This window comes from Nyctereutes procyonoides, unplaced genomic scaffold (genome assembly GCF_905146905.1).
Source record: "Nyctereutes procyonoides isolate TBG_1078 unplaced genomic scaffold, NYPRO_anot_genome, whole genome shotgun sequence".
Taxonomy (NCBI): domain Eukaryota; kingdom Metazoa; phylum Chordata; class Mammalia; order Carnivora; family Canidae; genus Nyctereutes; species Nyctereutes procyonoides.
In genome coordinates, this window is record NW_026575132.1 from 14547826 (window position 1) to 14565015 (window position 17190).

General features: G+C 48.0%; 1 protein-coding gene across 1 annotated transcript; it reads left to right on the forward strand.

Annotated features, from left to right (window-relative positions):
- The first annotated feature begins 407 nt into the window (after positions 1-407).
- LOC129522694 (basic proline-rich protein-like) lies at positions 408-17190 on the forward strand. Its single transcript, XM_055344987.1, has 7 exons — positions 408-506; positions 649-907; positions 2350-2923; positions 8825-8847; positions 12950-13135; positions 16197-16546; positions 16636-17190. The coding sequence occupies exons 1-7, from the start codon at positions 408-410 to the stop codon at positions 17188-17190; spliced, it is 2046 nt and encodes a 681-aa protein (XP_055200962.1).

Consider the following 17190-nt stretch of genomic DNA (forward strand, 5'->3'; position numbering starts at 1 on the left):
CCAGTCACTTGTTCTCTAAACACTGTGGCCATGTGCCTCTGTGTGGCGACCAGACCACCCACCAACGCTTTGGCATGATGACCTTGCATCACATCCCTTTAGCAAGAACAGATCAGTCTCCACAGAGCCAAGAATCCAAGAGTGGAAGGGGCCTGTGGCCACCATGTATCTCCTCTCTTGCAGACTCCCCAGCACCGCTTCCCTCCTGAGTCCACGGATGAACAGAAAGGGAATCTGCAGGGCTGAGTCTCTCCACATCTCCCACCTGTCTCCAGGTGCAAAGTCCCCAAGGCGTTTATGATCTTTCTTTCCATTTTTTGTGCTCTCTTCTGCTGAAGTCATCTGCTAACCTCGTTAGGTGTCCCCGAGCAAGGCAATCTGGCCACTTAAAGTAAATGAAGGCGCTCATGTCCTTTGAGAGCCGAGGCTGGTCCATGAGAAACAGAAGGGCCCCTCGGTGGCTTCCAGGCATGGACAGACCTGAGCAGGGGTACACTCTGGCGCAGGTACCATGACGCAGTTCTTCACCAGGACCTGAAGAACTAAGTAAGAGCCATGTCAACCATTCATTACATTGTGTGTTGGTTTTCGAGATGTGTTTCCACGGAGGGCAGTTCTGAGTCTAATTCCCCTTTCCGACCCTTGCAGCAGGTGCGCCACCTGACGACCACAGGCTTTCAGTTGTACTGGGTTTCAGGGTTCGGGGGTCCTTCCTGTTCAGTCACCCTTTGCACCTTCAGCCAACGGCCTCTGAGCACCGAGTGTGTGCCTGGCACTGTCCTGGGCCAAGGAGTGAAAGACGTCAGAGCCCCTGTGCTACCCATGGCGGGAGAAAGAAAAATTACCATGCAGTGTGACAGATACAATGACATAAGAGCCCCTTCTCCACACCCACATGGGGACAGAGGTCGGTTGAGGAGGCATCCTTGTGGTAGCGACCCCAAGCCCACTCATGAGGGCTAGCTGTGACTGGCCTGCAAGGAGAGCTGAGCCCGGAGGAGTCAGGGTGCTGCTGGGCTGTGGGGCTGGAACATCATGGCACCCTTGACCATGGGGGTGTGCTGGGACAATGGGACAAGGCTAGCAGGGGTTTGAGTTCACAGGACTCGTGCTCCAGGCAGGGAGCCCACCTTTTATCACAAAGATCCCAGGAGGATGGCATCCACATTTGAGAAAGGTCTTTCTGACTGCAGTTGGGAAGGGGTGAAAAGTGTGGCAGGGAGGAGGCTGGAGGCAGAGAAAGCAGGTAGAGAGAGGGGGAGCCACCCCCAGGGTGGCTGTAGGGAGCTGGTGAAGACATGCAGATGGAGAGCAGGGTAGGGAAACCAACCGACCTTGGTGACCCACGGGTATTGGGAAGGAAGGAGAAAGAGTTGAGGATGACTCCCAGGGTCCAGCTTAAAAGCCTGGTAGAAATTATGTCATTTGTAAAGGTGGAAATTCGGAAGCAGAGGCAAGGAGTCAGAGAAGGAAGCGGCCATCAAGTCAGGCTGTGGCATGCGGAGTGCGCTCTGGAGGTCTGTGTGGACACGGGCAGGGGTGCTGACCTCTGGCTCTGGAGCCGGACGCGCAGGGAACAAGAGCTGGGGATGTGGGAACTCACAGGCCAAGCTAATCCTGGGGGGCATGTCACCCAGGGAAAGCACACAGGATTGCTTAAGACAGCCACAACAAAGGAAAAAAGACACGGGCATGGCTGGCACCCAGGAGACACCAGTATTTAAGAAACCACAGAAGGGGAGAAAGTCCACATAGAAGACTTTAAAAGCTTGAGAAGGAGAAGAAAACTCAGGAGGGGTCCACGTTAATGATAACTCTTTTTTTTTTTAAGTAATAAAATACAAGAAAAAAGAAAAATCAGGAGAAGGTGGTGTGGGGAAAACAGAGGAAGGAGAGGAGGCCCCGAGGCCACAGTCGGCCCTGTCCTTCACAGCCGCGGTGCCGTGCCCATTTCACAGAGAAGACAACTGAGGCTTGAGATTCAGAGACTCGGAGAGATTAAGCAGCCTGTTGGAGGCTTTTAGTTTGGAGAACAGACTCAAATCCATGTCTTCGGGGTCAGCACGGCCCACGCCCTACGCCCCCACGCCTGTCGCCCACAGAGCAGGCTCTTGGGGTCCTTCGTTCATTCATTCATTCATGCATGCATGCATTAATTCATTCATTCATTCATGCATGCATGCATTAATTCATTCATGCATGCATGCATGCATTAATTCATTCATGCATGCAGGCGTGCATGAATGAATTAATCCATTCATTCATAAAAACTGTAATCACTTCCTACTGTCAAACTAAGTCACTGGAGGCGGCAGGAGTGCTGCACCCCGGTTCGGTTCGTTGCTCAAGGATTCGAAGAGGGGCTCCCCATGGGGCGGAGCCAGCCCAGCCTTTGCTACATGCTTCCTGCCAGCTGCAGCCCACTTGCTTCCTCGGCCCGCAGGGGTGCGGCAGGTCGGCGTGGGTGGGAGCCTGAGGACGCGCGGAGGGGAGGAGCTGGTCCCAGGCACCTGCCCCGGGGGGCGGGGCCGCTGCCACCGCGGAGGAGTCGCGGTCGAGCCGGAGCTGGCGGCTCCCTCCGGTGCGCGGGCCTGGAGCGCCCCCTAGTGCGCGTCACGGGCACAAGCATCCCGGGGAGCGCGCTGGACCCCGGGCCGCGGCTGGGCGGGCGCCGTCCTGCGGGAGGGACCTCGGAACCTTCCCCAGCTCCGGGTCTCCCAAACCTGGGGTCCGGCATGGTCAGTTCAGATGATCTGAAGAAGTTTTCCAGCGACGGCTTCGGTGGCCCGAGCACGTTCGCCGAGACTGCGGATGACAACGAGCAAAAAATGACCACTGTGACAGTCCTCGAAACCCTTAAAAGTCTGAAACAGTTGCACAGTCCCCCCCCCAAAGAGAAACCCGATGTTTCCGGAAGAGCCAGGCAAGGTGGATAGAGAGAGAGAAATGTAAGCCTTGGAGCCCAGCTACTCTGAGCACCCCATCAATACCAGCCGCACTAAAGGATACATCTGATGAACAAAATTATTTTCTCATGGAAAAGGAAAGAAAAGAAAGAAAGAAAAGAAAGAAAGAAAAGAGAAAAAGAAAAGAAGAAAGGAAGGAAGGAGAGAAAGAAAGAGAAGAAAGGAAAGGAAAAGAAAGAAAGAAGAAAAGAAGGAAGAAAAGAGAAAGAAGAAAGAAAGAAAGAAAGAAAGAAAGAAAGAAAGAAAGAAAGAAAGAAAGAAAGAAAGAAGAAAGGAAAGGAAAAGAAAAAGAAGAAAGGAAAGAAAAAGAAAAGAAAGGAAGAAAGGAAGGAAGGAAAGAAAGAAAGAAGAAAGGAAAGGAAAAAAAGAAAAGAAAAGAAAGAAGAAAGGAAGTAAGGAAAGAGAAAAAGAAAGAAAGAAAGAAAAAGAAGAAAGGAAAGGAAAAGAAAAGAAAAAAGAAAAGAAAAGAGATACATGTGTGCCCATCAGGAATTTTTTTAAAGGGCAACAATAATATGTGAACGAGAAAAGTGCAGGCTCCTCCTCTGTAGAAGCGGGGAGGAGGCCGTTCGATTGATTTGGGATTCACCTGATGTGGCAATGATGGAATTCCCCTCTGCACCCAGCTTAAGACTAAATCGGTCTTGAAATGCACCAGAGAAACCAACAAACAAAACATTCCGGTCTCCCGCATCTCTCATGCAAAGTGTCCCAAAGAGCCTCCATCGGCAGAATGGAATTGAGCCGAGGTCCGCAATGAGAAAGCATATACGCTATAAAGGAACATTCTACATAGAAGCAATCAATCCAAGGTGATTCATGCAATCAGTCCGTCAGAGGTGTAAGTCCCTTGGGGCGCATGAGGTATGCCGCTGGCCTGGATGCCTATTTTCTGGGGGCAATGAATGAATGGATTTCTCCCTCCTTCCCAGGCTCCAATGCTTTTAGCAATTGGCACTGTGGCAGGATTTATACCACGGTTCTTGTAAATTGTACCTTCTCTCTCTCCTTTTCAAAGGTTTCTTTCAATAAAATGCAGATGGAATTGTTGGAGAGCTGCTTTTCATGTGTTTATAGGTTACTTCTGCTCGGCTGCTTATGCAGGTGCGAGTCTCTAGGCCTCTTTGTTTTTTATTTTCTCTGCCTATTAGGGAAATGGAAACATATGGATTCCTTGTTTGGGCCCAGCGGACCTTATAGAATGGTATCCCTGTTGCTTTCCTCACACATCTTCCTGTAATCACGGGCCTCTGAATTAGCCTCTTAATCCCCAGTGGAAAAGCCATAATACAGGGAAATTCAATAAAATGTATATGTGGTGTGAATGCCAAAGCATTTACAAAAATAGATGGGAACGTGGTCATTTCTACACCCGCGTTAGGAGAGCCCTAGCTGGCGTTGGTGATGAGGCACAGTGTGCGTAAAGAAGCAGACATTCAAGATGGCACATGTGAGCCTGGTGTTCAGGCAAGCTAAGATTTTAAAATCCAGTTGGAAAAAACAAATCGTACCCGAGTGCAAAGAAATTGGAGGCTTGATTCTGGATCTGATCCTCCAACATAAATATTTCCAGGTTACATGAGCAGTTTAATGCAGAGATTCTTTACCTGGACGATGGAATCTAGAAACATATGCAGAGTGTTCCCAGAAATGAATGGCAAAGCCCTGCTATAGGTGATATTCCCCTGTTATAATTTTCATTGTAAATAAATAACTCATTTACTGAAGGCTGCATATGTTTTATTAAACGGTCCCACGATAGTCCTTTAGGAAGAGGAAATATGTAAACGTCCACCATCCCCAGCAGAGTGCTTATTAAGAGTAATGGGAATACAGAATGTCTATCATGTGGAAAACAAAGGCAAAGGACAAATTAAATTTCCTTACTACTTACAGCCCATTGACAAGTTCTCGAAACAGGCACAGTGACATTTCCTCTAGGGACTCAACTGCCTCCATGCTGATACTTTGCTAAGGGAAAAAAGGCCATCTTAGCCCGACCCACCAGGATCCTGTAAGTTTACTTTAACATATAAAAATTCCTTTGGAAACTTCCTTTACCATCCAAGATACATGCTGACGATCATCCCCCAAGCATATGACCCACTGACATACATCGGAAGGGTCTCATGACTAAGGGTTTATTAGACAGTAATAAGTGACCTTTTCCCAACAATAGCCAGCCCCCTCAAGGTCCTGGAAATCTTGTTTCCAAAATTCCTTATAGGGACGCCTGGGTGGCTCAGCGGTTGAGCACCTGCCTTTGGCTCAGGGCGTGATCCTGGAGTCCTGGGATCCAGGCCCCCATCGGGCTCCCTGCATGGAGGCTGCTTCTCCCTCTGCCTGTGTCTCTGCCTCTCTCTCTGTGTCTCTCGCAAATAAATAAATAAAATCTTAAAAAAAAAAAAAAACTCCTTAGAGACTTAGGCTCTCCCTAATGCCTCCCAACTTGAAAGTATATAATCGCCACTCCTCATGACCCTGCTGCAGCTCTTTCTGCCCACAGGTCCTGTCCCCGAGCATTAATAAAATCACCTTTTTGCACCAAAGACATCTCAAGAATTCTTTATTGTCCATCAGCCCCGAACCCTAACGTCTTTCCTACATCATCTACGATGCTTAAAATTTCAGAAAAACATCCCTCAGGTGAGGATGATCACGTTGCAGTCCTTCCACGCCAGGAGAGGGTGAAACACACAGACATCGTCCCCACCCACACCTGGACCGAAAGACAAATGCAGCCTCTGAGGTATCAAGTTTGCAACATTTTGCAGCCGGGGGCCCCAAAATGATTTGCAGAGGTTCAGACCAAATGTGGCTGGATCCCATGTGCTTCCCTGAGCCTTTGGGAAGCACCGCCAAAGATGCTGTCCCGAAGAGTCACACTGGAGAGCCCTGACAACACGGCCTCTGACCACCTTCCCAGCCACAATGGGTGGGAAACCTGCTCTTCTGGATGGATCGATTCCACCTGGGTGGGACAGAGACCCAAAACCCTTCACCCGCCCCTTCCTCGGACCCACTGCAGAGTTTGGAGAGAAGGCTGCCTAAGGGAGGACATGGAGACATTCTCCCCCTGGTGGGGATCACTGTACGCAATGAATGGCATCACCGGTGGAGCCCTTTGCTCCATGAACAGAGTGAAAGCGGAAAAAGGAGTCCCTGCGAAGGAACAGCTTGGAAAATTCCTACAGTGACCCTCATGACTTGAATTTGATTTTTCTCCTTTCAAATTCCTGAGTCCAGTTCTACAGTAGCTTTTTATTTAAAGAAAATGAGACGAGGCCTAGCAGTGGGGTCCCTGACCTGGGCTTCACACACACACACACACACACACACACACACACACACACACACACACGTTGTCCCAGCTTCTCCTCAAATGTATAACCTCAGGCAGGGTATGCAGCATCCTGAGACTCGCTTTCTCAATCTGCAAAATGAGAAGTTTGGACAAGATGATTTCTGAAAGCATCTCCAACCTTAACATTCTAGGACTTTACATGTTACGTGTTAAGAATTAAATATTAAAACGTGCTACCCATACCACGCAAATACGGTGATGCGTGTGACTCAGTAGAGCCCAGAAGGGATTCCTGAACACGGCCAAATCGGTCCCCCCCACTCATGTGTGGACGCCCCTTCCGCCCATCAACCCTCATGCAAGAGATGGCTGGTCAGAAAGAAAGGACAGCACGTGTTTTGTCACAGAAGCATTTGCTCCCTTGGCGTATTGCCAGGGGGGGAGATGTAATAAATACTAATTAAAATATAACCTGATGCAGCACCTTTCATCCTGACAAACAACCTCATCCTCCATCTTTTCATAAACAAATCTTAAAAATCATCTATGGATCTAGAGAGAGGAAAAGAAGGGGAGTCAACACCGTGCATGCTGTACATGCCACAAGTTCTGTGAGCTGGTGATTGTAGCTATTTCAAATGTAATTACCTCAGTCACCCCCCACTGGGCAGGGACTCTTAAGGTCTGCTCAGCTTCTAGTGCATGGCTGGTGCTCAATAAATGACAAATGCAATTATAATAATTAATAATTCATATATTAATAATGCAATCCCTTTCCCATGCTCAGTAATTGCCTGCCAACATGCCATGCATACAAGCAAGAACAGGGGCTGCCAGGCATCCCAGAATTTCTCCACACTTCCATAAAGCCGTGTCCAAAGGTCACCTTGAGGAGGCCATCCCAGCCGCCGGTTAGTCTAACAACCATGCCTGGCTTCGGTGCTTCATTTTCCTTCTGTCTCCTTCCCATTTCAAATATTTGGGACTGTGTCCGAGGCCCAGCCCCCAGAAGTAAATGCCCTGTTGCCACATGCGGGAGAGCTGCGTGGGACCCTCACTGAGCCCCCCAGGGGCCCCTGCAGTCCTGATGCCCCCCTCCTCTCCGGCACCACTTTCCTTATCCAAAAACTGCACAGAGCTCAGGCCACAGGAGCGTCCATGCGGACCCCGCCCCGACAGGGCCTATCCTGGCAGCGGAGCCTTGAGGCGCACGGAGCCGCTTATCTGGGGTGAATTGGTGAACTCGGTTTGGCAAATCCTTATCCCACAGTGAACAGATTGTTCATTTCAGAGGCAGTCACAAAAATCAAAAGCTCCAGCAGGTTATTAATACCCTAGCAAGTCTTCCCAGAAGAGGGCTAATGTTGATCTCTTTATCTCATCTGTGTTTTCTTTTTTTCCTGGCATTCTTTGATTTTTCACAATGCAGGTAATTCTACTCTGTTTGATCAGAACTCACTCAAGTTGTCTAATGAATTTCAATTGGCCGTTTATTTAGTTTTCCAACTGGCCTCTCCTCCCCGGACATTCCAAGCGATTTCCAAACTAGGATTAAAAACCCAGTGTTTGTAACCTCCACCCCACCCTAAGCACCAACCCCCCACTCCAATCTCCCCCCACTGCTCCTTCCACCCGCCCCCCACCGGTCTGGGAGCTCTTCCCCCCAGACCTGGCTGCTTTCTGCTTTCTGTAATATTGAGGCCTTCATCAGCTCTGCAATCCTTCTGGAGCCCAGAAATGACTGACCTTTTGTTTTGCATAAAATCCACTCCTACACCCTTACTCCAAGGGACCAGAAGGCAAAGGAGTCCTTTAAACTGATCATTTTGCTTCTTACAAATTGCTTTCTCACAATGCTTTTTTAGCTTTACTTTTTTCCAGGCTCCAAATAAAACCAACTAAAATACAGCTTCTGGTTTCACCTTCAGAGGATAAAGTATCTATGAAACGAACTTTCAGATTTAATATTCTGGATGTTGATGAGATCCCATCCATCAAGATCATGTTGAAATGGAAAGCTCTCCCTTCTAACTGGCTCTGCTGCTAGGACAGACATGCTCCCCGTTCCCACATCTGCACAACCAGGGCTCACTTCTGTCTCCAGTCCTCCCGGAGAAAGTGCTCTGTGTATGTTTTTGGTACACTTTATGCCCCATAGGGGGCTGAGAAGGAAACCCTTTGATATCAAGTTTTCTCTCTCCCATGCTTCTAGTTCACAACCAGAGCCAAAAGTATCTGTCCCTGTGTTAACATTCTCCTTCCAGACCATTAAAAATATCTTTGCCTTCAGTTCAGTTCTTTGTTTTACTGAATTTGAGACTTTTCATTAAACAAATACATTGCTCACTCATCTGTAAACCCATCTACAAGACAAGCCCAACATAGCAAACCCATCACCTTTCCCTATAAATCTGTTCTTCCTCTCCTATCCTTTATGCTAATTCAAGGACAACACCGCTCCCCTAATCCAAGAGTTGGCAACCTTTCCCTGCAAAGATCCCGTTGGTCTTAGGAACCGTATGGTCTCTGCCACAACGACTTATTTCTGTTGTAGTGTGAGAGCAGCCAATGAGCCAGGTATGTAAAGGAATAGTGCGCCAGTGTTCCAAGGAAACTGTATTTGCAAAAACAGATGGTTCCCCATATTTGGCCCTTGGGTCGTAACTTGTCCACCTTTTTGACCAGAAACCTGGGAACCATCATGTTACCTTCCCTCTTTAGCCCCATACATCCAATCTGCAGATGAGTGCCAATCTCGCCTCCTAAGTATTTCTGAATTCTGCTCTTCCTAACCAACTTTAAGTTCTCACTCCACTTTAAAGAAGCTGCAAATTATAGAAGATGCAAGAAAGACAATGCCTGGATGGATCAGTTGGTGGAGCATGCAACTCTTGATCTCACGGTTACAGGTTCAAGCCCCATATTGGGTGTAGAGACTACTTTAAAAAAAAATCTTGAAAGAAAATAAAAGAAGAAGAAGATGCAAAGAAGATACTAGGGCACATCAACGTCTGTTCAAAGGAAATTGCTCATGTAAAAGAAGATTGGAGAACAAATTTATACTCACTGTATTTTCTCAAATCTAAGATTTTGAGGAAATTGATTATGAGATATGCATTATTTAATGCATACTACATTAGAAAGAAAAAATATAGCCAAAACTATAATCAAAGCTTTCCTATCACTTAGAATTCTTATTTCATACTTCTTGGAAAAATTATTTTAGACACAGAAGACATTGATTGCTGTTGCTTATCAGTCTTGTACATATAAAATATACATATATATGAAAATAAATTGGTTAAACTTCTTAACATGCAGAAACTTATTCGTACATCATTTTCTTTCTAGAGTCATAGAAGTCTTTATCTTTCTACTCAGTACCTTCCCCTATGACATCATATTCATGCAATTTCAGCTAGTTTCAGTGCTGTCCCCTTTTTGATCTTACTAGAAGGTGTCAAAGGAATGTTTGCCAACAACAGCCAGGACTCATATTCCTCCCTCAAAGAGCCCTTAAATGGTCTGTGGCTCAGAACATAGAGGATCTGCCGTTGTCCAGTGGTGGCACCAGGAAGAGCAGAATAATACACTCATGCTGCCAATGGCAAGCACACCCTGAACTTTGCCTGGCAGACAGCAATTACAAAACAATCCTGATTTCAGAGACGTTAATGTAAAAAAAAAATGTGCATCTTAGCATCCATGAATTATGGTATATATTTTAAGTTATAACAAATGTTTTATGACATGCACATAACATTTTTTATGATGCCCCTCCCACTTCAACCAGTTTTTTAGATGAACTAACAATGAGTCATTGTTACCTATGAGATAATAAGAGCACTTCTGCGGTACATGCCAAACAGTAAATTGACAAGATCAGTCTCTATCAGAGTGGGGGTTTGGAACTTAAATAACTTTCCTTGGATGAGTATGTCACTAGCAGCTAGACTGTCTCTCTGGCACTATCGTTAGCAATTAGGGAAAAAAAGAAATTAGTTTTTTCCCCAAAACTCCCAGTGGGCTTGAACAATTCTTATTTCCCTACTGATTTGGTTTGAAAAAACTCAGCCACGGTGACAGAATGAGCAATAAGAGTCTGGGTCACAATCTTGTAGTACAAAGATTATATCCTGACCTCAAATTGGTGAAGTCTTGTGGGACCCACAGGATACAAAAGGAAAGAGCTAAGTTTCACAAGTAAAGCCCTCTGACCCCAAGAGTTTGGATCGTTCTTCCAGATTCACCCTTGGAAGGCACGTGCACCCATGAAGGAAAAGCATCTGGGGCATCCAGGCTTACGTAGGACGGCTCCCCATCAGGAACTTGGGTTGGCTCCAACTTCCCCATGGAATGAGCTGCTAGTTCAGCTATTGATTGCAGAAACAGTGCCCCTTATATAATTGTAGAGCTAGAAGGGACCTTGAAAAGCCAAACCCCTAAGTTTCCATCAGGGAGGACTGGAAATAAAGTGGATTTGCCTGTGGGACCGTCTGCGGTCAAGGGCAGAGTGTGCAAATCCTTCAGCCAGTGGTCTGTCCCTTGTTGGCAAATTCCGTAAGTTCTCCAGACAGAGGCTACTGGTAAGACAAATTTTTAATTATTAAAATAAAATGCCACCCACCCCAAACCCCACAATTAGAAATAATCTTCTTTTCCCTTTGAAATGTGAACGAGAGTGGTATGGCCAAAACTCCTGTAAGATCTCTCCTTTTCAGCTGGAAATGGAATTAATTAAAGCACTTGGGAAAAAATACTACCGTTTGACTTTCTTGTGAGGCTTTCAAGAGAAAGGCAGCATAGTGAGGAGAACGAGCCCAGGCTGGGTGAAGCAACAGAGCTTCCGCTGCTGACACTCAGCATCTGAACTGCTCCTGATAAAACAAAGCAAACCACGTTAAGCAGGAGCCCGTACCACCCTTCTTCCTACGCACCTGGATAATCCTGAGCAGAACCGGCGGGTATATGCCTGGGAGACCCGCCAATAGGTGTGAAGTGACAGGGGGAGCCAGAGGGAAAGAGGAAGGTGGGGTCACTTTTCTCTGTCTTATTTCAGCTGTAAATTTTCTGGGCAATATGACCGTGACAATTGATTTATTTTTCATTTAATACAGATTTATTCTGTGAAGCTTTGAACACTCACTGACTCAGAATGGAGAATTTTCAGTTTAGCAAAGCAAACGCTCAATAAATATTATTGGATATGAAATTTGTTAATCTGCACTTCTCCTGTTTGGAGATAACTGTATTTTCTGCTGCCCCATTTGACAGATCTCCAACCTCTAGCATCTCAGTATTAATCTGAAATGATAAGCGATCAAGGCTCATAACCTATTTTCTTTTCAGACAAGACTGACTTTTTTTTTTTTAAATCACCTTCTGAAAATCACCCAAAGAACAAATCAGGAATCCCTAGGGAATCTAATCAGCTCTATTATGCTAACTATGAAGACAGTCCTGCCCACCCCCCTGCTCCCACCCAAGCCCTCAAGTAAGGATCTTAAGGAAGTAGGAATTAAATTGCCAAGTCTAATGGATTCCCTGTGTGACTAAATAACTGTATTATTTCTCGTGTTTGAGGAGATACACAAATTTCACGGACAGGCCCACTCCCAGCTTAGATATTCCTGTTTCAACAGCTGTTGCCTTGCTCTGTGTCTAAGGTCAGGTTCATCGATGGCAGAACCTAGCAGATCCTACTCAAGTGGGCTGAAAGCATGAAAGAGTTTTCTGTTGACTTTACGCCAATGCTCGCAGAGAGACCCCTCCCCACTCTGTCCCATGGAAGATTCCAGGATTCCCCCTCTCCTCTTCTTGATGGGAGGTGACAGCGATTAGAGGAATGGGGGTAGCTGAAAGCACTTTCATCTGAGTCTGAATAGCACAGGATGGTTTGGGTCACCCAGCTGTCCCAAAGAGGCCCTGCCCCTCGTGGCCTCCAACCTTCATCTTTAGTTTCCACAATTTGCTGCTCCTTGGTCCGCATTTCTTATGCATACTCCAGAGAGAAAACCAAATCAGCCATCTTAAATCTTTTGGGGGAAAGGCTTGGTATAAATATATTCGACAAAGAATAACAACAAACTTTTGACCTTCTCCTTTCAGTCAACCCCAGTAGCAAAATGTACAAGAGCCCTCAAGGCTCTGGGCATAGCAGACAGTTCTTTCCCGTCAGTTCCATGTACTGCATTTACATTTAAAAATGGTTTAGATTTTATATATATTAGAAATCATCATTTAGGATATACTGACTAATGAAATGAGCATAATCATATATAGTTCCATAGTCGCACACGTGTTCATAATCTGAATAATACCACATAGAATATCATTATTTTTCAAATGGGTTACTAATAAGGTTGATACACTTTTTAGCCTCAATAGTGAACCTCTTTAGCCAGACCCAGACAGGAAGCATATCCTTTTTACAAATCCTAAGCTTAGTGAACACGAAAAACAACGCGATGCCTGAAGTCTGAAGTTAGTTCCTCAGGGAGTCCTTTGCTCTGATCATTGTTAGCAGGCTCTATCAAATTATTTCCATTCTCCAACGTCAATTTTTGTTCTGCTTAACTAGGACCTTCCTCCCAAATGGATATCTCCCTGTTGGAGAAAGAAATCAGAAAACATTATGACTACATCTCAAACTTCCTCTTTCTGTTGTCATTTGAAACAGGTGAAAGGAAGAGAGCAGACAGTTCTGAGTCCAAAACAGGGTGTGCAGCCGCTTCGGGGGTCCTTACGCCTCCTCTGAAGGTGGGAAGCCCGTGCTCGCAGGAGCAGGGAGCGCTGGCCCGCATGCAATGGCAGCCTGGTGCCAACAAGCCCTGGCCTGGGCCCATGAACACGGAGAGGGCACCAAGTGAAGAAAACCCTTAAGGAGAAGAGAAGAAAGAACTTCCAAACTTTCACGTGTGCATTCACAACAAGGGTGAGGGGATGTGCATAAAATAGAGAAGCACTCTCCACGCCAGGAAGTTGCCTAAGACCTAGTCAGGCTGCCCTCGCCCCCTCAGGAGGCTCTACTGCTGCCCTGCTGGGGGCTCAGACTTAGCTCTCACAGCTACGGGGGTTGGAAGCCCAGAATCAAGGCGCCAGCAGGTTGAGTTGCTGGTAAGCATTCTCTCCCTGGCTGGTAGACGGCTGCCTTCTGCCTGTGTCCTCAGGTGGCCTTTCCTCGGTGTGTGCAAGGGGAGGGAGGGAGGGAGAGACAGAGAGACAGAGAGACAGGGACTCTCTGGTGTCTCTTCTTATGTATGTATGTGTCTGTGTATGTATGTATTTTATTGTTGTTAAGTAGGCTCCATGCCCAGAGAGGAGCCCACTGTTGGCCTTGAACTCACAAGCCTGAGATCAAGACCCTGAGACGGAGTCCTGAGCTGAGATCAAGAGGCAAATACTTTACCGGCTGAGACACCCAGGCGCCCCTGGTGTCTCTTCTTATAAAGTTACTAATCCCATCAGACCACGGTCCACTCTAACGACCTCATCTAATCCTAACTGCATCCCAAATGTTCCCTCTCCAAATGCCATCACACTGGAGGTTAGGGCTTCAACACATTGTGGGGGGAGGCGGGGGCACACAATCCTTTAGTCCATTATATGACTACAGGCCCTAAAATAAGCAACCACGAAGCTCAGAGCCATTGCAACAACAACCTCACACACCTGTGAGGTTCCCTGATTTCATCTGGAGGGCCAATTTCTGTATCTGAGGTCCAACTGGGGGTTGGCTGATGTAGACTGGATCACCTAGGGCCCATGTCCCTGGAGGCTCATGTCTCCTTCCTCCTGCAGGCTGGCCTGGCCACATGCTCCTGTTGGTAGCAGAGGAGCAAGAGAGAAAGTGAGCCTTTTCCATCAGCTGGGTGTGTCACATTTGTTACCAGTCCATTGGCCCACGCCAGTCCATTGACAGCATGGAGGGCACTATAAAGTGACACTCCTCAGCAGGGTTCAGAGAGGGGTGGAGCACTGGGGCCATCCTTTCACCTTGCACGATGGAATATCCTTCCATTGTTGCTCACATTACCTTACCTCTCTGCAAGGGTTTCTATTTCCTCTTCTGAGGGTCATCAGGATATGTATATAAGTCCCTTTTCAGCTTTATTAATCTGTGATGAGTTTCTTAATATAATATTTCATGTATAATTTCACCCTATTGATGAAATAGTTTAAGTGTTTTAACCCTAATTAAATAGTATTTTAAGCAATATTTTGACATATGGGAAGGAGTGGGGTTTAAGTCTATAATGTTCAATTAAACCAAGACTTTTTGATAGAGTTCACCAGAATGTAATACTGCTTGGGTTTTGTCTCTCTCCTCTCCCACCCCTTATAGAGTGTTTTTCCCTGAAGAGAACAGAGGATTGGCTTAGGCAAGTGAAGTATCCAGTGGGACCTATTTGCAGTCAATTTGAGTTTGTGTGAGAAAGATAACACCACATCCTGAAAAGTTGCTATGTATGGGGAAAGAAAGAAAAAGACAAAAGAGCTATTGTACAGACATCCTGACGAACTTAAAAAAAAAAAAAAACTAGAAGGAGATTTAAAAAGAAAATCTAGGACTATGAGCTTAGGAGTTGTCAGGATAATTGAGAACAGGTAATTTCCTAGGTGATAATGAGCTAATGGAGAAGAAATGTATTTTTTCAGCACTGGAAACAGGTTGTACCAAAATATCAAATTTAGGGAGATTCCCCAAGAGACAGTTTGATGCATGTGTTCTCGTAGTGAGAGTGGCATCCCAACCCTGCAAAGCCAGGCACATTCAGGGTCATATTGCTGTTGGTCCCCTCCCAAAGGAAGTAAAGGCGTGCAGCAGATTGCAGTTATTATAACCAGCCTGCCCTTTCTGCAGGGGGCCCTGGGAGTCAGCCCCAAAAGGGACCCAAGTGCCATAAAGCAGACCAGTCCTCTTCCAAGAGCAGCCAAGTGTGTGGGGCCTTGCACTTAGGGGAGACATAACTCATTGAACCTTCCTGAGCCCCTGAGGTGTGATTCCACTAAGGCAAGCCACCAGCAGACCCTCCGACCTCTAGGAAAAACCTGCCTCTGTTTCTCCATCTGTAGAAAAGAGCCATTCAAGCCAGGTCAGCCGACAGAAGGCCGTTAGGGCCAGAAATCACTGCCATGGGTCCCCCACCATGACAGGCGCCTTGGTAGCCCCTTCATGCCCATCAACTCACATTCTCTGAGAAGCATCAAACCCCCATCCTATGAGAGCTGGCTCCCCAAACGCAGACAAACTAGCCTGGGAGCACTCAGGATGGGGGGCAGAAACCCATCCAAAAAGAAAAGGAGGAAAAGAAGCTCGAATGTGATCAGTGGGCCCAGCGGTGGTGGGGGGCTGTGAGGGGGGATCTGGTGTCCTGCTGGGCCTGGGGCCACCGCACACTCCCGCCCTCCTCTGGCAGGACGGTGCACAGGGCCCTGGGTTTGGCTTCCCAGGATGAGGAACCCTGCACTCAGCCTACGTAGTGACTTAGGGACGCCAGTGAGAGCAAGCTGTCACACTTGTCACCACCACCAAGTGACCTGGTGAAAACACCTCCTGGCACCTGTGGTACAGGCGTGGCTTTGCCAGCAGTGGCTAAAGGGCTCAGAAAGAGGATAACGAGAGACTCAGAAAGCCAGGGCACGGCGGAGAAAGCAACCGCTATAGATCTCTTCAAAGAGGACATGAAGTTAAACTTTAAACAAGTCATCCTCCGACCCGCATTCAGTTTGATTCCACACCCGGATTTCTGAGAAAACTGTAAGGAAATGAAGGTTTTAGCCAGAAGAAACCAAAGGTGCTTAGATGCTAAGTTTATTCTTGTGCCATTTTTTTGTCACTTGTTTAATAAAATATTTTTTAAAAACCAAACAAACATGAAACTTAGACGACACTCTTCGGCCCTAATAATCGCCATAACCTCTAGAAAACCACAAACACACGAAGGGAACCGAGTGGGAGCGGAGAGCGGCCGGAGCAGCCCCGGGGGGGGGGGATCTGCGCCCCCGGCCTGGCCTCCCCCAACCCGCCCGCCTCGCAGCCGCCCTCGGCTTCTCTCCCGAGACCGACCCTGTGCCGAACACCGCAGAAGACGCTACTTCTACACTAAAAGGAATCCGATCAAAGGGAGATACAAAAGCCCCGGTTATAGATTTCTGTTACGATTCCTCTCAGCCGGGCTTCAGAGCAGCCTCTGATGCTGGGAGACCTAGAACCCACGCACCTTCGCGGGAGACAAGAGCTCAAGAAGAAAGCCAGTGCGTCTGCGCGAAGACGGTCCCAGCCCCAAACCAAGCCCCTCCCCCTGCAGGGAACCCCGACCCCACGGGAACCTCACCCCTCCACGGGGACCCCGCCCCCCCCAGGGAACCCCGCCCCCAGGGAACCCCGACCCCCACGGGAACCCCGACCCCCACGGGAACCTCACCCCTCCAGGGAACCCCGCCCCCAACGGGAACCCCGCCCTCCAGGGAACCCCGCCCCCAACGGGAACCCCTACCCCCAGGGAACCCCGACCCCACGGGAACCCCGACCCTCCAGGGAACCCCGCCCCCAACGGGAACCCCGCCCTCCAGGGAACCCCGCCCCCAACGGGAACCCCGCCCTCCAGGGAACCTCACCCCCTCCACGGGAACCCCGCCCCCATGGGAACCCCGCCTCCAGGGAACCCTGACCCCCAGGGAACCCCGCCCCCCACGGGAACCCCGCCCCCAGGGAACCCCGCCCTCAGGGAACCCCGACCCCCAGGGAACCCCGCCCTCCAGGGAACCCCGCCCCCAGGGAACCCCGCTGTCCACAGAACCACTTTCCAGCTTCGCCCTCCTGGTCCCCACGGGCGTTGGGACAACTCGCTCCTTATGGTCCTCTTGATGGTTTTAGGACCCCAGGCGGTGGGCCCCACAAACTGCCTCTTTTCATGA